Source organism: Oreochromis niloticus, linkage group LG18 (genome assembly GCF_001858045.2).
Source record: "Oreochromis niloticus isolate F11D_XX linkage group LG18, O_niloticus_UMD_NMBU, whole genome shotgun sequence".
Classification (NCBI taxonomy): Eukaryota; Metazoa; Chordata; class Actinopteri; order Cichliformes; family Cichlidae; genus Oreochromis; species Oreochromis niloticus.
The window spans coordinates 30998699-31019392 of NC_031982.2; the positions used below are offsets into that span (position 1 = coordinate 30998699).

At 39.4% G+C, this 20694-nt stretch overlaps 2 protein-coding genes across 4 annotated transcripts in view; both read left to right on the forward strand.

The window, feature by feature from the left end:
* LOC109195563 (tripartite motif-containing protein 16) overlaps positions 1-20694 on the forward strand; it is a 1176058-nt gene that overhangs the window by 525493 nt on the left and 629871 nt on the right. The window lies entirely within an intron of this gene.
* Positions 1-20694, forward strand: part of LOC100693652 (solute carrier organic anion transporter family member 5A1) — a 52800-nt gene that overhangs the window by 12376 nt on the left and 19730 nt on the right. For all 3 annotated transcript variants that reach the window (XM_003458062.4, XM_005463037.3, XM_025900321.1), the window contains exons 3-5: positions 15131-15263; positions 17728-17948; positions 19902-20066. In XM_003458062.4, the coding sequence (XP_003458110.2) occupies positions 15131-15263; positions 17728-17948; positions 19902-20066 (519 nt within the window). The remainder of the gene's footprint in view (positions 1-15130; positions 15264-17727; positions 17949-19901; positions 20067-20694) is intronic.

Consider the following 20694-nt stretch of genomic DNA (forward strand, 5'->3'; position numbering starts at 1 on the left):
GACTAAGTATAGTTAACCTGGGAATCTCTGCTTCCATGCTGTTCTACTCTAATGCATAATTTCATTAAAATACTTGGACAACAGTAATCTTTACTCAAATCCTGTTTTTTCTTTTAAAAAGTATTATTTTGGGTTATTGGAAATGCACCAATTTTAATCCTAAAGTGAATTTTAATGGCTTTTTCTGATTCTGAGGCTCTGTAGTTTCTGGAAAAGTGTGTTAGAGAGGTGTGGTCATAATTCAGTCAGCATAAAGGCACACTTGCAGACTTCAACACAAACAAGCGCACAAAATCAGAAGAGTTTTGTGTTAACACTTTGCTTTTACTTCTCTGTGAAGAAGTCTTTTATATTATGACTACTTCCTCTCAGGGGATAAATGACCACTTCGCTGGTTCTTTCACATATTTTTGTCCCTTGGTGACTGACTGAGTAACTACTTCTTCTGTGCCCTGGTCATTGTTTATTTAGAATGAATTATGAAGGCTAAATCCCCAACAGTTGGAAATTGGTTTGGAGATTTCAGTAAATGTGTTAGCGCTCCACCCAGCTTTTTACCTGCAAGCAGGCAAAGCTTGCTTGAAAATTACCCACACTGCAAATGCAAAACAGTAAACTATGGGCAGAAATCTGTGCCATCAGAAACTGAATTTGAATAAGTTAAATTTGAATTTGAATTACTCGGATTGAATCTGAATTGTAACTTGAATGAAAGCTTTTGAAAACTGAATTTGAATTAGTCTAATTTGAAATTGAATTTATGGTTTGAAAATGAATTGATTTGCTTTGAAACTGCATTTTATCCTTTAAAAATTCAGCTCTCGAATAATTTCAGATTCACTTCTCACCATTCAGTTTCAGTTCTACAATTCAGTTTTTTGGGACTTGCATCCGGTTCCGGTTCAAGCGCAGATTAATAGAACTACAGACTGATAGCGTTACTGACGGAATCTACAGCGTCTTGAGCTGAATTAAGACTTCAGAAGTCATCCGTCATGTCGAATGACCAGCGGATAAACTCTCAGGTTGGTAATAAATGTATTACATGTATAAGAACAAGTGTCATGTTAACAATTGATAGCCGTACAGTAACCTTTATGCTTATTGTAGCTGCTAGCTAAAAACGCTAATTTAGCGTAGTTTGCCCTGGATTAAGCTTTGACAAACAAATATGATCGACTGTTTCTAGTAGAATTCCAAAGTTGTCATCTTGTACCCTGTCAGAGCCCTGTATGCTTGCAGAGACCCCTACAGTAAGGAAACATGCAAAACGCTGTCCAAACCTTTGTATTTTAGCTTTATTTATGTCTTACACAGCATCCCAACTCGTTAGCGAACTTAATAACTTTAGCTAAAGTGAATAGTTAGTCTAATTCATTAGTGCAGCATTACTGGATCACCTCTGTTTGAAGTAATATAATATGATATACAACTATCACGGTGTTTAACTACCATGATAATTCTTAGGGTACTGAGTGCATGCTTAATTAGAATTTTTTTTTTTTTTAAACATACTGCTCCATTGCTATGTTTGACAGGCTGAAGTTGTCGGGTCACCTCCTAAATCAACCGTCTTTTACAGGTGTTTTGTGCCAGAAATGGAGTGTCCACTGAAGACTGAAGATACTGAATCTCTACGCCGTGCCATTGATCCCTCTTGTGCCTTCATCTAGACAAGAGACATTAACTTAACCACTCTCACATGCTCTGTACCTACATCACCTTCCCTGACAGTCGTAGCTTGGCTCATCTGAGGGTGAAATTATAAGAATGTGTTATTTTGCAAAGTGCTCTCTTGGGTTCCTAAATAAAATATGGCATTGAGGTCATTTCTTTTGAATTAATCCCTTCTTCTGAAATATAAGAACTGGTTTAAATGGCACTTTCTGTTCCTTACTTCCTGTTCCACTCCCAACCCCAAATAGATGCTGACAAGCTGACACAGTAATATGGAAGAGGGAGAGAAGCTGGAAAGGACTACTACAAATAAACCCAATGCCTAACAATGAAAAATGTAAAATAAGAACAATAATAATAATAAAGATAAAAGATGAAGTAACAAGTTTTTTGTTTTTTTGTTTATTCCAAATGATCATCCAGATGTCTGTGACATGTGATGACAAACACCGTAATGGAAGGCCTTTGTCATCACATGCTTAAACTCATCATATATTTTTGCATATGCTGAACAGGCAGTCAGACATGCTGTAACTGGGGTAGAAAACTGCATGAACACCATACAGCAGGGGTCTCAAACTCCAGTCCTCGAGGGCATGGAAAAGTTGCATGACACCGGCCTTCGAGGACTGGAGTTTGAGACCCCTGTCATATTCCATAAGACAGGTGTGGTTGAACTACATGGAGACTCTGAAGTTTCTCTTCTCTTCTGGCAGGACAGGAATGTCGCCTTGTCCTGTGAGCTACCGTAAGGATGTACTTAGAGTAGAACTGGACTGTCACCGGCCTCAGGCTCTTCACCTTTTCAAAGACAAAGCAGTCATTTAGATAAAATATTAGATATTGTTTACCTGTAAATGCACAAAGAGAATTTAGAAATGTAATTATTGTCAAGAGTGAACAAGCACTGATAGTGTAATTTACAGCTGTGGCCAAACGTTTAGAGAATGAGAAGTGTTGTTTGTTTATTTACAAAGTTTGCTGTTTCAGTGATAGTTGTATATCATATTATATCACTTCAAACAGAGGTGATCCAGTAATGCTGCACTAATGAATTAGACTAACTATTCACTTTAGCTAAAGTTATTAAGTTCGCTAAAGAGTTGGGATGCTGTGTAAGACATAAATAAAGCTCAAATACAAAGGTTTGGACAGCGTTTTGCATGTTTCCCTACTGTAGGGGTCTCTGCAAGCATACAGGGCTCTGACAGGGTACAAGATGACAACTTTGGAATTCTACTAGAAACAGTCGATCATATTTGTTTGTCAAAGCTGAATCCAGGGCAAACTACGCTAAATTAGCGTTTTTAGCTAGCAGCTACAATAAGCATAAAGGTTACTGTACGGCTATCATTTGTTAACATGACGCTTGTTCTTATACATGTAATACATTTATTACCAACCTGAGAGTTTATCCGCTGGTCATTCGACATGACGAATGACTTCTGAAGTCTTAATTCAGCTCAAGACGCTGTAGATTCCGTCAGTAACGCTATCAGTCTGTAGTTCTATTAATCTGCGCTTGAACCGGAACCGGATGTAAGTCCCAAAAAACTGAATTTTGGAACTGAAATTGAATTGTAGAACTGAAACTGAATGGTGAGAAGTGAATGTGAAATTATTCGAGAGCTGAATTTTTAAAGGATAAAATGCAGTTTCAAAGCAAATCAATTCATTTTCAAACCATAAATTCAATTTCAAATTAGACTAATTCAAATTCAGTTTTCAAAAGCTTTCATTCAAGTTACAATTCAGATTCAATCCGAGTAATTCAAATTCAAATTTAACTTATTCAAATTCAGTTTCTGATGGCACAGATTTCTGCCCATAGTAAACCTTCAGTTCAGATAATAATAATAAAGTCAGTGCAGTAATAGAGTTTGCAAAATGATTATGCAGTTTATTTGATCCTGCGTTGCATAATGTGTTACAAAAGAAATCGGGTATTTCATGTGAAGGCACAAACGACCTTTAATGGGTTACGCCATTAATTTGATTCCATACTGATGTTATTATGTCTTCTGTCCTGATTTCTTGTACAAATTTGAAATGTGCAGATATTTTATTTTGATAAACAAATATAGATGAACCACTTGGGCCTGTTTAAACTGTCCGCTGTTATGTGAACAAGCTTCTTTAGTGCGTAGAAAACTATTGAAATGGCGAATGAAATGAGGTGATTTGGGGTAACCTGGCCTCTCATGCTTCAGCTTTTTTAAATCTGTCTCTAGAAAGCGCCGCGATATTTGGAGCTGTGATATTAAAGCTTTGACACATCTGTGGTTTTAGTACTTGTGATTGTTGAGCTGCGGTGCAGTGTGATGGGCAGGTTGGTGAGGAGCGAGTGAAGCGCTGATGAACATGAGGATCAGAACACGCGCTGAGGTGAAACATGCAGGAAGCCTCCTCACAGATTTCATGGAGGCAGGGAGTCTGACGTTAGCGCTCACATCCCGCCGGGAAGTTGTAACCAGACCTTGCTGTGTCAGCAGGTTGCTATGACAACGCTGTCATACCATAACATTTCATTGCCCCCCCCGTCCTGGGCCGGGCTGGCCTCAGCGCTGTCCGGCCGCCAGTCTGTCTAGCGAACCGCTACGCCGCTTGCCTCCTCACTCAGCTTTTACTAATCCTGTCGTGTGCAGCTGCACTGTTGTACACCATGATTAAATCATACCATCAACTGGCAAACATCTAATAAAACATCAAATGAAACTTGGCAACTCCAGTCCTGATTTATGCCTCTGATTTATCGGAATAGACTGAAGGCTCACAAGCTTGTGCCTGCTGACTGAGCTCCGTGTCTTTCTGAAACTCATGATTTTTTTTTTTTAAACATTAATTTCAAAATTACATTTATTATGAGCATTTTGCAAGCTCTGAGCTTTTTCTCTAATGTACAGCTGCCATAAATCTCTTTCACGGCCCTGCTGTGAGTGTGTGTTGCTGCCCCAGCAGGTCCAGACTGCTGTAATCAGTGTAGCAGGGAGCCGAACTACATATGCGGACTCTGTACGTGATGCTGTAACACCTGAGAGTGCTCTCTGTGCTCATTATGCGTGATGTTGATGCAACTCTTTGGCTGCAGTAGTATTACAGCACATTAGGGTATTGTTACAGAGCAATCTGCAGTTATCAACACATGAGTGAGTGACATGATGCTGGCCAGGTGAAGGATGTGCTTGAAAGAGAGAAGGAAAGATGGATAATTAGCTACCTGCTCACTGTAACAGCTGATGTTGGTGCCACTGAAACATGACTCACAGTGCAGTTCAGATTGTGTCTCAAACCAGAACCAACCAGATCAGACTGCTTGGCTGCTTCTACCTGTTGTGTAACAAGCAGCATATTGAGGCTCTCTGTGTGAGTCCGGCACACTGTCAAGGATCAGGGTGTCTCAGAGGCATCTCAGACTACATGTTGTACAGCTGACGCTCATGAGGAGGACGAGGTCTCTGTGTGTGTGAGAGAGACTGGTTTGGTTGGTCTGCCTGTTCATTAGCAGTGTTACTCTAAAAGTTACAGAGGTTTGTGGAAAATTTTTGCCAGAGGTGGGGCTTAGCCAAACCCAGAATATGGATCTGATCCAGATGTGGATACTGGGACTTTTGAAGGATTGTTTATTGTGATATTGGACAAAACTAAACTTTCTGCCTCATTTTCTAGGAATGCACCCATGCAACTCTTTTTGATAGGATAGATTTGTGTTGGCTTTGGGTATCTGCTGGTGCAAGGTACTGATCCGAAGCCAGGGTTAAATGAATAAGCTGAGAGGCATTGTTTGATTAGCAAGTGCTTAATTCAACATTTATATACATTACTCCTCCTTAATCCTCGTCATTTGTAAATATACATATATGTTTATCCATCTGTACAGCTTATCACTGCTAGTTATATTCATAATCACAATCACCGTCATAATAATATATCTGTATTTATCTAATTTATTTATAAATGGCCTAGTAAGGAGAAATAATGCTATATAAATGATTAATTAAGCACTTGCTAATACCTTGCTAATGCTTAATAGTGTGACATTATTTTAAAGTGCTACCAAAAATTTTCATGTAACTTATTTGCACTTGTCTTGTCCCAGCCTACTGCAGGGGTGTCAAACATAAGGCCTGGGTGCCAAAGTCGGCCGTGGCGAAGTCTCAAATCAAGCCCACTGGATAGCTTTAAAAATTTGAACCAGTGCATGGATTTCGAAATTTTAACTGTATTTTCATAAAACCATACAGACTAACCACAGACATTTCCCTTCATACTGCACCAACATAATTAACTAACACCAATTAAATCACAGGGAAGTTCCTGTTTTTCAGCTATTAGCGAGTCCACAATAAATTTTAAAACATGTATATGTTTTAATTACAGGTCAGTCTGTGCAATGAACTGTCACGACATTTTCTGTAATTTTAAACATTTATCATGTAGTTTCACCGGTCCGGCTCACTTAAGATCAAAGTTGGCTGTATGTGGTCCATCATGTAAGATGATTTTGACATCCCTGGGCTACTGCTGTCTTAGAGTTGTGCTGCTTTCCTTTTCCTGCCTCTCTTAACTAATGCACAGTGAACGTGAAGCTAACAGCTGAAGTGAAACCGTATCAGTCTAGATTACAGTAGCACATAATGTGAAGTGAAAATAAGTTGCAGTGAACAAACATCCTAGCTTCTGCTTTCTGTAACACCTCTCTGTCCGAGCATAACAAGAATGAACGTAAACAAGTGAGCAGTAGAGAAATCGTCCGATCAAAGCTTTCAGTCTTTTGACTTTCTTGACCGCATTTTGCTGTTAGGTTAAAATTAAATTTTGCAAACATACAAAGAAAAGCTGTAGCAGTAACTGTGAAATACTTCAAAATTGGTGACTCTTTGCTTTTAGCATAGAGTCACCAATATATAATGTGCTAGCTTTTACTGCTGAACTGGTGCCTGCACATGGCATTACAAATCAGTCTGTTGTCACAGATACCCAATCCAGCTTTTTTTGTAGCCGGGGTTGGACCGACATGTGTCTGTTTGTTCCGTCTTCCTCCCCTCACCCCAGGCTGTTGAAGCAGATGGCTCCCGCAGCCTGTTCTGCTGGAGGTTACTCTTCCTGTCAAAAGGGAGTTTTTCCTTCCCACTGTCGCCAAAGCACTTGCTCATAGGAGGTCATATGGGGATTTCTCTGTTGCGTTATTGTTGGGTCAACCTTACAATATAAAGCACCTTGAGGCAACTGCTGTTGTGATTTTTCGCTGTTTCAATAAAATTGAATTGAATTGTGGAATTAAGAAAAAACTGGGAGTCGTCTACTTTACAAACCACTTCATCCAAATAGCCGTTTGGATCCAGTGACTCAATTCAAGCGTGGTGTGGAGAGAAGTTTCAGCCTCACCTGAGGTGCATGAGTTATACTGAGACTGCCCAAATTGTCACCTGGCATTTGGAGATGTAAAATGAGGCATACATGTTTGACATATTAGTGTTTGTAGCTCATCTGGCCAAAGATTCAGTGAATTTATGCTGTGGCCAAGTGAGGCAAAGTGTCCATTTGTCAGTCCATATTTCACAATAATCCACGCTCCTGTAGTTTTGGAAAGCAAAATAACAATCACCTCGTGGGTCTTCATACAAGTTGTGGTCATGGTTAAGGTTATATTAGAGCTGGGCGATAGAACGACAACGATATGTATTGCGAAATAACTTTTTCTCGATAGAAAAATTAAACTATTGCGATAGGCCTCATCTCTCTTGCGCTCTTATAAAAAAAAAAAGAACAGCCAATCTAAATTAAGTAGCGCAGAGCCGAACCAATCACAGCTGCAGCGTCACGTCACGTGATTGTTAAGTACAGGACAAGTGCCAAGCCGCATGTCTGTATTTGTTTGGGAAGCAGCCAGTCGCCGTGCCGCCCAGGTAATGGAGGAAATGAGTGTGCCGACTAGAGAAAAATCAACCGAGAGCGTGAGCGAAGAGTACCGAATAAAAAACAGATGATGGTTCCAATGCCGGAGAGCTTGTCGAACGGAAAGGCCACAGAAGTTCCGTAGTGTGAAGGTATTTCGGCTATTTCAAGTCTGACAAAAAACAGAGTAGCGCGCACTGTAAATTGTGCCAAAAGCAAGTCTGGAAAGACAATAAAGCGGTGCATGCTCAATCTCTGACTGAAAGCGCTAATTCGTCATTCGGCTTTTGTCAGACTAAAGTAACTGTTAAAACTGTTTGAAAAGCTAAGCTATACAACAAGGAGAGATTGAGAATTTCCTTTTAGTTCTCAGTTTATTTGATATTGACAAAAGTTAGTCGATTTTGTCTGATCTTCTGTAAAACAAACTAAGATTTATTTTTAGAATTAATATTTAATTTCTAAGTGGAATTGACAATTTAGTTTTGTCTGTTTTGTTTGTTCTATTTTGAAACTTAAACGCTTTAGCGGCTGCCTTTTGTGTAGTTTGCAATATTTGCCTTTATTTATCTGAAACTGAAGTCTCATGTTCCTTAAGTACATCTACCCTGTTGAACTTATTATGGGAAATAAATATTTAAATCAAAACAAGCTGCTGATTATTTCAAATATAGTTATTTGGCTTATATCGTGATATATATCGTTATCGCCTGAAATGAAAAAAACATATCGTGATATGAAAAAATCTTATATCGCCCAGCTCTAGGTTATATTTGTTATTTTATGAGCATTTTCATCACTACTACTTGGTCAGATTTTAATAAAACTTGCACACAATGATCACTTCTTGGGTCTTAACCCAAACTCTGCTCAAGCTCACATGTCTTGCTTTACCGGCATTGGCCTGTGAACTGTGACGGATCAGGAGGCAGATAAGCTGCTATGTCACTGACGTTTGTGGGTATTTCTTAGGCTGACTTATGCGTAGTGTTTTATGTTTATTTTATTTAAAAGGGGTAATGTACAGTTATTTAATTAACATGAGCACTTATGTAAATATCTGAAATTTTTAACTGCAGGTTGATGCAATTTATGTAACAACATAAAAGAAAAGGCAAGCTTACATAAGGTTGGGGTTAATGGGACTGCACAGTGTTAACTGGTCTAAGGTTATAGATCATAAAGGTGTTACGCAGACTTTAGAGTTCGGATGATTTTCATTCCCAGGGTTTATTCTACCTTAACATTGATCGTTGGAATGCTGAGGCTGGAACCAAAGATGGTTTCCCTCCATCAGCACAAACACTGCTGCCTCGACAGCAGCAGGTTGATGTACACTCTGCTCTCCTTCTGCTTCCTCTCTCTTTGCATCCTGTCTCATGTCTGATTTTATTTCATCTTTCTTTTTCCTTTTCTCTTCATGAAAGCCTCTTTATGACAAACCATATGTTGTGCAGGGTACATAGCTGAAGTAAATGTAACAGAAAGCATGGTTTGTGTGGCTTACACATTCATCTGTTGGATTTTTTGTTTTTGACCTATTTCTTTAACCACTGAAAAAAGTGCACACTGGCTCCTTTGAGCATTAGCAACCTGCTTATAAAACCACTTTTAACAAATAAAGCACATTACTGTTGCTTAATTAACTGGAAGGCCTCACAGAGACCTTTGCCAAGCTTCTAGACTTATCTTGCAATTTTAAAGACGGCAATCCAGATCCACACCAAAATTTAAGGTGGACCTATAATGCTCATTTCCAGCTCCATATTTTTAATGGCTTTTTTTCCTGTGCTCCACCTTATTTAAAAAAAGTTGTAATACTGCTGACGGACAAACAGGCACAGACAAAATTCCTTTCACTTGTGCTCCACCTCCTTGAGGTGGAGGGTCCTGGGTCCATACCAGGGCAGGGCTCTTCTGCGCACTCCTCCAGGTGCTCTGGTTTCTTCCATCACTGAGACATGCTAGTTTAATTCTCCTTTTATTGCACTGGTTTATAGCTGGAGTTGGCTGTATTGGCTGCACACAGCTCCTAATGTTTGGGAAGGCTTAAATGGAGAGAATGAATTTTCCTATGGGCATCTTTCAAAGACATCTTAATCTTCTCTTCAGTGCTTTTCTTTTGTTTAAAAAGTAGTTAAACTAGCAAAATTCTTAATATAACTAGAATACATGATTGAGGGGCTTTTAGAAAAGTTTTTGGTGCTTAATGGTAATGTATTAAGATTTTTCCAGCCTTCGTTGGAAATAAAGAGCAGCAAAGAAAAGCCATCATCCTTCTGGTCCCTGACTACTTTATCATAAAATTTTAATGAAGGTCTCACATCTCTGCTGTCACAGTCTGTCTTTCTTTGTATGATTCATCATCTTCTTTTCAGTTTTTTTATTTTTCTCACTTTCTTTCTGGCTCGTCATATCTCAGCTGGGCCCGTTTGCTCGGCCTACAACCGGCAGCGTGCTCGTCTCTTATCCCTCTGAAGACAGTCACGTTACTGCATCACGTTGTGTAACACGGCAGCCTGCCAGCCGAGGGTTTTCCCTCTTCTTTTGCTTTGTAAGGGATTATCCACGGGTCCCCTCGGAAGGCCTGAGCCCTCAATCCCATCACTCTGTTTTATCATCCCAGAGTCTGGCTCTCTTAGTCAGATGATGTAATAGTTGAGTGGAAGGATGGCATGGAGAGACAGACATGGTGGTTCTGTCAAGATGCTCTGCAGATGAGTAACTGCAGTGCTCACGTTGCTGCCGGCATTTCTGGAATGTGTTGATTTGATTGGGAAACGGTCCCTAAATGAGGAATGTGTGCTGAATCTTTTCATTTTGCTGAGTGTTTGGGGTTTTTGAGAAGTCAGGCAGGCAGGTACATATTGATCAGTTTTCAAAATGTAGCTGAGGGAATTATTATACTATTATTTTTATTTGAAGTAACTATTAACCTTGTCAGAAAATCAACAAAGTATAGATGAGCAGCATACTGCTGTATTTATAACGGGTGAGCTGAAAGCCTCTGAGAAGATCAAATCCATCATGTGAATTATTGGCTATGGGAACGAGACTTTAAAAATTACACACAAATCTGGATTATCAACAGTCAGTTTTTATTATTGAAAATGTTTCCGTTGAGTAAAGTGTTTTTAAAAATAACAAATAATACCATATCAAAATGTCATTATAGTTCAATAAAATTTGCGATAGTAATATTTATGACGATATAGAAAAAAATACTGAACAAGTTTAAATAATGAGGGGCATTTTTCACCCCCCCCCTTTTTTTTTTCAACGAGCTACTGTCAGTGATGACACACTACCGAAATTGAATTGTGAGTGTGCTGAAACAGGGTGCCAGCAGCAGCATTGTAACACAGCACGAGTCAAATGGAAGTACAGGTGGTGTTTTCCCTGGAAATTTTAAGGAGAAGTATAAAATAACATTCTTGATGCATGCTCAGTCATCCAGGTAAATAAATCTCAAAAGTTGATTGTGTTCATCTGGACGTAGCGTTTTCGACGCTACGTCCAGATGAACACAATCAACTTTTGGAGATATAAAATAACAGCTTAACACGTTTCTTTTATAATAAGCAAAGTAACTTAACTTTGTAACTCATCAAGAGCCGTGCAATATGGTCATATTAAAAAAAATACTTATATTTTCTTGCTGGTGTGCTGTATAAGTCCTGCTTTTGTACCATGTAACACATCAGTAATTTCCACCCATTTGCTTTTCTCTCTTGGCTCTTGCTCAGGGCTCGCAAAATCGCTAGCCCAACGTCCCGGGGCTAGCGATTTTTCCAGTCGGGCTACCAAAATCTAACTCAGCCCTGCCTGTCGGGCTATCATAGGAAGGAAAAATATATGTCAATGCTGTTCCATTCTTTCGCAAATGTAGCTGGGTAATTATGTCATTGGCATCGATGAGCCACTGTCAATATGTGAAATCGAGTTTGAATTTGCGCTTCGTTTTTTTGGCTTTCACTTTCACTTTGCGATCGCGCGAACTGTGTATAGAGAGCGGCAGTATTGATGGTCACAGATTAATTGCGCACCAATTCCTCTGACATCGTCTTATCACTCATTAGCTTACTATTCAAACGTGACAAGTGAAATTTCCCGCAGCAAACTTAAACATGTGATAGAGGCTGATTGCGCAGAGAATTGCTGACCGTTATGTAAGTACGTGTGTAAAAGCAGATGGATTTACGCTGGAATTTTAGTTCTGCAGAGCCAAATAAGACAGGTCAGGGTGAAGAAGGGGCAGCCAATGAAAAGCCTACCACAAAACGGAAAAGTTATGACAAATCAGACTATGAGGCAAAAAGAAAGCGCAGCTTTATGGTTTCATGGACAAAAGAATTTCTGGCTGGAATATGACGAGCTAAATAACAATGTTCTGCCAGGTGTGTCGTGAGTTTCCCTCGATATCCGAGTCGACAAGCGCAAACTTCAAAAAGCAAATGTCCTAGATCTTGGTTCCACTTACCTCTTACCCAGGACTTAAGTGGAAATTTCCGTTTCAGGATCTGACACAGACTGATTCATGTTCTACACAGTTCTTACAAGTTCATAAAAATTTCTGTTCAATTAGAACCAAGTATTTGAGTTGATGATTGTAATTTTTATACAATTGTTGTGATTGATGTTTTGTTTTCTTTACAATATTATACTTTAATGTATATTACTGTAAAGGAAACAAAACATCCATCAAAAAATTGTTCTCATTTTTTTTTCGGGCTACTTAAATTTATTTTGGGCTACCAAAAACTGAAGAGTGCCTGCTCGAAGGGCTACCAGGGATTTTGAAATTTTGCGAGACCCTGCTCTTGCTGTCAGACATGCCTAGGCTAGGAAACAGAAACACATGGTGTTACTATAGCAATGATATCACAATATGAAACATGTCACATAAAAATGTTCACAGGTATTATCACATACGATAAGATATGGCACAGCTCTAGTCATTACACTTTAGCTAGTCTTGGTGGTTTATCAAGACATTTAGCTACTTTTTAACTGTTTTTCCAGCCCATTGAATTGAGTTTTGTTTTTCCCAAAAAGATCTAGCAAAAAAGAAGAAATAAATCTCTGGGTAGTGACCTACTGCTTTGTAACTCAGCTGAGGAACAGCTCTCTCTGTGCCCTGTTTATTGTGTGACTGAGCAGCAATGCTTCAGAGTGACAGAGAGCAGCAGTGTAGCGTGAGAGGGAAAAAAACACTGAGAAAATTATGCACACTGGTCATCTATCGAGCCATCTTCTTAATTGCTTATCTATCTTAGTGCCATTAGGGGTGCTGGAGCCTATCCTTAAACAGCTTTGAATTATGAAAGGAAACCAGAGGACACCCACTGGACACAGGAAGAACATGCAAAATTTGCATGACGGGGGGAGGATAAAGAAAATGAACCTAATATTGTTTACTGAAGTCAAAGAGCCTCTTTTAAGTGTCGTGTGTATTGAGAGAGAGATCCCAGCTCTTGTCTCATTTAAATAAAAACTCTCAACATGAACACAGAACAGAACTCAGTAATTACTCTAAGGGTCTCAGTAACGATGGGCTGTAATTATCCATGCAAACATTGGGGAAAAACAACACATATTTGCAAGAATCAACCACAACAACACTACAAAATTAATGATTTGAAGTTAAACTTGGTCAGTCCTGTGAAGAGCTACTGCAGAAGTATTCTGTATTTAGAAAGATCAAATCATTTATTTATTAATTAACAAGTATGCACAACTACACAGGTCAGTATATGATCAAAAACGTAGCATCACTTTGCTTTGCAGACATGTTCCAAAAACAGCTCAATTATTCTATGAAACAAGTATCCACAAAAAAAGTACAGATAACAAATTATAAGCAAGTAAACTTTAAAACTCATACTTGTTGGGCACAGTTTGTATCATTTGCTGCTGATTACTAGCAAAAATGTAAAAGACAGATGTCAGAAAATATATGTTGTGTTAACTTAACAACAGTAAACAATAGAAAAAAATAGAAAAAAAAAAAAAACTAAAGTAAAGTTAACAGTTTAAGCCATCACTGACACACTGACAGAAACCCAGTGCTCCCAGTATTTCCCAGGACTCCCAGGACAGTTTTGGTTCCATTAATGTTCAGGTTCCTCCAGTGCCTGGCCCAGCTTTGAGTTCTTAAGTGCTTTCAACTACAGCCAAGGAATTAAAGATTTTAATTCCCCCTAATTGGAGAAATCTTATTCGCAGCCTCAGCAGCCCCCTGATTGCACAGTCATATGATCTGCACACATGACACACACACACGACCTTTTGTAAATGGCTAGATTAGTTCTAGTTTGAAGTGTTGCATAAGGCCTGCAGTTTGACAAATGTCACTGAGTTCAGTGTAATGGTGTAACTTTGACACAGAAGTTAAACAAAATGCAGTATGCTGTAACTGTACCTGTTGTTCTCTATGCTAATGGAGTAGTCAGCATTCTGAGCCCTGATAATCTACCTAACTATTAAACCTAACTATTGTTCAGCATTTATTAGCTTTAAGTTCAACCTCGGGTTTTTACTTTCAGTCATGATGGCAGAGCAATGCCCACTAATGCAAAGCTCACTCTTTTTCAGTTCAGTCCTTGTACCTGTCCATTAGCAGAGGAATGTTTTTTGTTTGTTAAGCTGCTTAACACTGACCTATGAATCACTGCAGGATAAGAATGGCTCCTAACACAACGGATGAACCAGTGTTCGAGTCACACATAATTGACAACTTCACAAAAACCCATTTTAAATGGTATTTTTAGGCACTTCTTTATAGATTAAAAAAAGTAATGTGTAGGCAGTGATATGTCTACCTTTTTGTACAATCTATGGATGGATAGTTGCTTTTTCAGCATTCATTACCAAATGAAACCCATCCATGGTACTCTCAGGATAAAATCATTCCTCTGTCAATTATAGGTACGTGAAAAAAGTTTAAGATTTATTGAGGGGCAGTAGATGAACTCTGGGACATGTGCTGCAGTAAGACTAGTCTAGTGGCACTGCTGGAAAAGGGAACTGTCTGACAAAGAATGGATTTTAGCCGTTTCCTAACCTGCCACCATCCCATCAGTCTTGGGATCCTGGTTGTGGCAAATGTCGTGTCGTGTGCTGCGTCCTTCATGGCCTATCGAGGCAGTTTTCTCACTTAATACACACAAAAACAGTGCAAATTTGTGTTAAATGACTTCTTCCTGCTTTGTGCTACATGTGAGAGAGAGGGAACTACAAAATATCCAACCAGATTTTCCCAAACATGTTTAAAGTTCATGCGTGAGGCTTTTAGCTCAGTTTTGGTCACATTAACAAACTTCCAGAGCACCAAACAGCACACAGTCAAAGATGGTAGCTTTCATGGAGATTGAGACCAAAACAAAGCAGAAAAGATGCATGAATGTTGGAGTTGATTTATCAGGACTGACTCCAGTGAGATGACGAGGCTGCTTTGTGTCTGCTGGATGTTGTTCAACTCTAAAATTAGTTTTGATGTTCGGCCAAAACTTGCACACGTTTAAAGTTTGAGCTCTCAGTATCTCTCTGCTCTTTTCAGCCATCATGTACGTGATGGGAGCGCTGGGCCCGGCGGCTGGTTACCTGCTGGGAGGAGTCCTCATCGGCTTTTACGTGGACCCCAAGACTGTTGTCAACATCGACCAGAGTGATCCCCACTTCATTGGAAACTGGTGAGAAGAATCTGCTTTGAGCCCACTGAAATGTAAAATATGTGTGTACATTGAAGTTGGTGGGTTTTTTTAATATAAATTTCCATGAAAGCAAATACACTCTGTGAGTATCGCTATTACCAACACAGTAGGTTAAACATTTCTGTCTTCAGTGTGATTCACTGGGTTTAGTGCTGAAGGTCACAAACAGGTCAGGGAAGAGTATCTTTAAAGTCTTTATCCACAGTTTCTCAGAGCGTTAGTGGTAAATAAAGTGTATTACCTAAGTTTCAGTTTAGTAACACAGTACAGTTCAATAGTATCTTTCTTAATGAAAGCGCTAGAGCCACACTAAGTTAACCCTTTGGTGATATTCGAGGGCTCTGCCTCAAGCAGGATTATGGATGTAGATGCATTTTTCAAAAATGTAATAAAAAGTTAAATTGTTTTGAGGTTCCATTTTGACCAATACTTTCCTCCCTTTCTCCAAATAAAGCCAAATTAACGTGGCTGGTGAATGCTGCGCCGACTAAAAATGGAAACCAGACAGTAAATAGTAGATTATAAATATACATGTATCAGAAATGAGTCTAAGGAGATTTAACTTTCCAAGTCTCAAAACTTTGAAAGATCCAGTATTTCCTACAAATTTTGGTTCTATGTGGTGGTGATGGTGGAGTTATGTGTAATAGGGCTGCCACAAACGATTATTTTGATAGTCGACTAGTCACCGATTATTTTTGCGATTAGTCGACTAATCAGATCATGCATCCATTGGACGTAAAATGTACACCTGAAAATATGTTAAACGTTTATTTTGTGACCCAGAAAGAATAATAATTGTAATATTAAAACTAACTAGCTGCCGCCATTGTTGACAACTGCGCTGGGCCGCGCTATGAATTCTGGAACACAGTTTCTTCTTCTTCGGGGTTTAACGGCAGCTGGCATCCTTGTACATGCAGTGCTGCCATCTTCTGTTTCAGTCCGTTATTACACTCTTAAATACTACTACTTATTCCTGCGTCTTTTGGGATCTTACAAAGCTTCAAACGACGCGTCGACTATTAAATTAGTCGTCGACGATTTTAATAGTCGACGTAATCGTGACTAGTCGACTAATCGTGGCAGCCCTAATGTGTAAATGTATGTCAGGAAAAGAAGCACACACGCTTTCATTAATGAATGATTAATGAAATTCTATTTATAGTTTTCTGTTCTGCAAATTTGTTTATTTGCCATCATCTGAAAACAAATAAATAATAGTGCATTATAATCAGCTGCTTCTCCAATGGGTCTCTCAACTGCATTCCTGCTCTGCAGCCTCTGAACTTGACGTAAGAGCTCATGAACCAGCTGCTGCTGCAGGTTCTGGTTAGAATTCACTTACAGACCAGAATGAGCATTACTGCTGGCAGCTATAGTCCAGATACTTGGAGTACATCTGACAAAGGTCACTGCAAAACTAAACTAGCTGGGGCTAGCTGCTTAGCAGCAACTCAAGTCTTTTTACCAGTGAATTACAACTGGCCTAAACTGGACTCCTCCGTTATAAAACACCACGAGTTTCTTTTTTATGTATAAAAACTACAGCAAAAGAATGAATGTATCTTATTAACCTGCTATCACCCTTTCATTTTTTTACACTTCTAAAAAGGTCTTGGAAAATATGTAACTAAGTTCAAAAGGAAAAAGAACCAGAAATCCTATAATTTAATACTCATGTCCACCAATTATAGAGTCGATCATTTATTTGCTGTATGTGTCGCTAACAGTGATTTGTCGCGTTCTTCCTGGTACAGGCTGTACTGCGGGAATATCTTGTTCTCTCGGCTTCCCCTTACTGTGGGTGCAGAGATGCAACTAGACCAACGTAGCTCTGAGCGCCTCTGTGATGAAATGAGTCGCAGGATGGACACACTTGGGCGGCTCTGTATGATAGACTGGGGCAGTAATAACAGACAGAGTGTACTTCACTCAACACTAAATAATAGGACTCTGTTAAAGTCTGGAGGGGTAGAATACACTTTGTCCCTGTTCGTCTCTGTGTTAAATGTGTGAGAAGAGAAGGAAACCGCTCCCAACAGGGTCGCATCTGAAAACAAACTCCAGGTTTGGATCCTTCCAAACCAAGACGTGCTTGGTGCTTAGGTCACGTTTTCGCACATATCATCCATCTGAAAATCTGTTGGTGTTTGTGAGATGTGGTTAGTCATCTATTTAGAGCTCTCAGTGATGCCTTCCTCTGACTGACAGCATAACCAGTGACTCACAAGCTAACAGCCACGAGCTTTCTACATGAATTATAGGTGATGATAGCAGGAAGATGATGGTGTACCAGTTTGTGTGCATATTAATGAGGCACATGAGATGATACCAAGTCTGAAGTTGACTCTTTGGTAGCAAAAGGAGTAAAAACGGATTCAGAATTTAATAAAAACATGTGTTTTTAATATTTTACTTCAATAATCTCTGGGCTGTGTAGGTGGAGCGGGTTCCTGCTGTGCGCCATAGCCATGCTGCTGGTCATCTTCCCCATGTTCACCTTCCCCAAGAAACTGCCGCCCCGACACAAGAAGAAGAAGAGGAGGAAAAAGCTGAGTCTGGACGACCTGTCCAGTGACGACGACGTCCTCAAGGAGAAGAGCAACAACAACAAGACCCAGACGGTCACTTCGTCCATGGGTTTTGGCAAGGACATCAAAGGTACTGGAAAATCGATGATGTCAACTATTAGTGGAGTGTTTCCCAGAACTATGAGGGTGTGGGCTGTTTAAATATAACTCTTTAGTTCAATTTATTGACCTTAAAAGACGAGTTCAGACGGTCTTTCAAGTCTAATGAATGCAGAACCCAGATCAGCCTCCTCTAATTGAATAACAGAGTAGAGGCTTATCGTGTAACTGCAGCTACCAGAGAAGAAAATAAAGCAGGAAGAAATTCTACTACTAAGAGCCGTTTCTGAGAGATATGTTACCCTAAAAATCAGTTTGGGGTCACAAAACATTTCAGCATTATAATAATGGTGATACAGATGAGTATAAATAACCCTGTCAGCATGTCAGTAATAATGTAAGTCTTTTACCACATGTTTGTACTCTGCAATGCACTTTTCATTTTCATTAACGTAACATTGGGGTTTTGTTGCATTTAGGAAACGTGACTAAACCAAAGAATTTGTCAGTTTTATTATGAAGCAGTTGTGAAGTAGAAAGAAAAAACCCACCTGTTAGCATTTTTAGGCCTACTTTGAAACAAAGTAGCTGTAAAGCCAAGATGTCCCCTTTGAGTCCCACCTGTGTTCAAATTAACCACGTTAAAAGTGTCCCAATTTAATAATTAGTAACAGGAACAGGATAATTAGGAATCCCAAATATATTTTAAAAATAGTACAAGTAAAAACATAAAAACAGGCCAGTTTCAGAGTAATTTTGACTGAAAGCATACTGCTAAGCCAGCAGCGTTGGTGGTCAAAGCAAACATGTAGATGTAGTGATATCACTGTTAAATTCTGACTTTGCTCCATGACTTTCATTCTTTTGGATTTGGAATCTGTAGCTAGTCAGCAAAATGAAGAGAATCAGAACCGGATGATACATGGAGGCAATGACACGCATTTTAGTGGGCAAAATATTACTCCAGTTTCGAGACCCCCGGGTTAAAGCAACAGCTACACTATTAGTATAGGATAGGATTTTAAAATAGGATGGATACAGAGTAGAAAGATATAAAACCATCAGTTATATATCTCAGCATGCACAGCAACAAGTGAGACAACAAGGATGGTTTAGATCACGGTTTAGAGCCGATCATTGTCCACTAAAGTCCTGTTTTTGTTTCGTGTTGACCCCGATGAAAGCCACAAGCCGAAACAATGAAGTGGTCCATATACTACATTTGTTGCTGGAGCCTTAATCTCTTCAGGATTGCAACTAAATAAAAATATACTTTTTGCTCCATAGTAGTAGCATCTTTAATGATTTAAGCAGACTTCGGTGTTGCTCAGGCAGCTCCTCCTGAAAAGGTTTGACAGCAAAGTCAAGAGAATGTGTTACATGTTACTGCAAGCTTTTTTTTTTTTTCTTCTGAGTGCTGCAAAGTTTGGAAAAAGAAGTCCAAATGGAGTTGGTTTCATTGCCCCTCTTCACAGCACTGATTTAGGAACATTTAGCCAAGGGGGTTGTTAGAGTTTTGATGACAAAGTGCCAAATCAAGGAAGTAGTATTGAAGGCTTCAATCTTAGCTGTTGTTCATGATTGTGAGGATATTTACAGGCAGCCCTTGAAGGGCTAAATGGTTCTCTTACCCCCGTGTGAAATATTTCATATTTATTTACAGCCACTTTTTTCCCAGTTGAGTGGTTTTATTTATTTTGTGATAGTACAGCTTTGTTTGTTTCATATTTTCTGTACTCCTGAGAGTAGAAAAGCTACTCAAACCTGTGTGCAGTGAACAATGTGTGTACAAATTTTGACAGCGTGCAGATTATGAGGACAGTTGAACTAAAGTGAACTCGTCAGTCTGTCTCAGCCATCTGTAGTTCAGACTGAATCACAAACGGATTTGCAAAAATCAGAAGGGTTTATTTTGACTGTTGTGACGCTGACAGAAAAAAACAAAAGCTTTGTGTTCATGTTTTTTTTCTTCACCCTCTTCCAGACCTACCTAAAGCTGCAGTGAGGATCCTCAGCAATGTGACCTTCTTGTTTGTCAGCCTGTCCTACACGGCAGAGAGCGCCATCGTAACTGCTTTCATCACTTTCATCCCGAAATTCATCGAGTCTCAGTTTGGGATCCCTGCCTCCAATGCTAGCATCTACACTGGTGAGTTAAATGTACACATTTTAAAGAGCATTTCGCCTCACCATCTCAACTCTGAAATCCTGGAAAGACTGAACACTGGGCTCAGTAAATCTGGGTTTTAAACTTGGAATTTATTTCTCATATTAAATGAAGCCTCCTGTGATTTTCCTGCAGACAGCATGCAGACAGGCCAGAATATTCATACGACATCCAGGGCTTTAATTTGTGCGACTGCAGCGCAGGTTTTATCGGAGAACAGAGCCAGAGAGGCTGTTACCCTAGCGCTGCAAGCCAGCACATTAATAATAAAGAAACTGCTGTTCTTCAAATGAAGGGGGCACCTGGGAGGCTGAGCTGGAGCACTGAGTGCACTACACACAAAACATTAAGAAACACACAAAGATACAAGCACATTAATGTCCTACATACACTCACAGTCACACGCTGATACACATGGACACTTAAATGGGCATATAGGCTAATACTTTAGCTTAAACACAGGGTGTTTGAATGCTTGTTGTGCTGATTTTCTGTATTTGATCTGAACAACAACAATTTGTTTTTGGTGTGAACTGTCCCTTTAATTTGAAAATCCAACCTGAGGCGAGTGCTGCCTTGTATCAGACGATTCATATAGAAGTGTACAGCC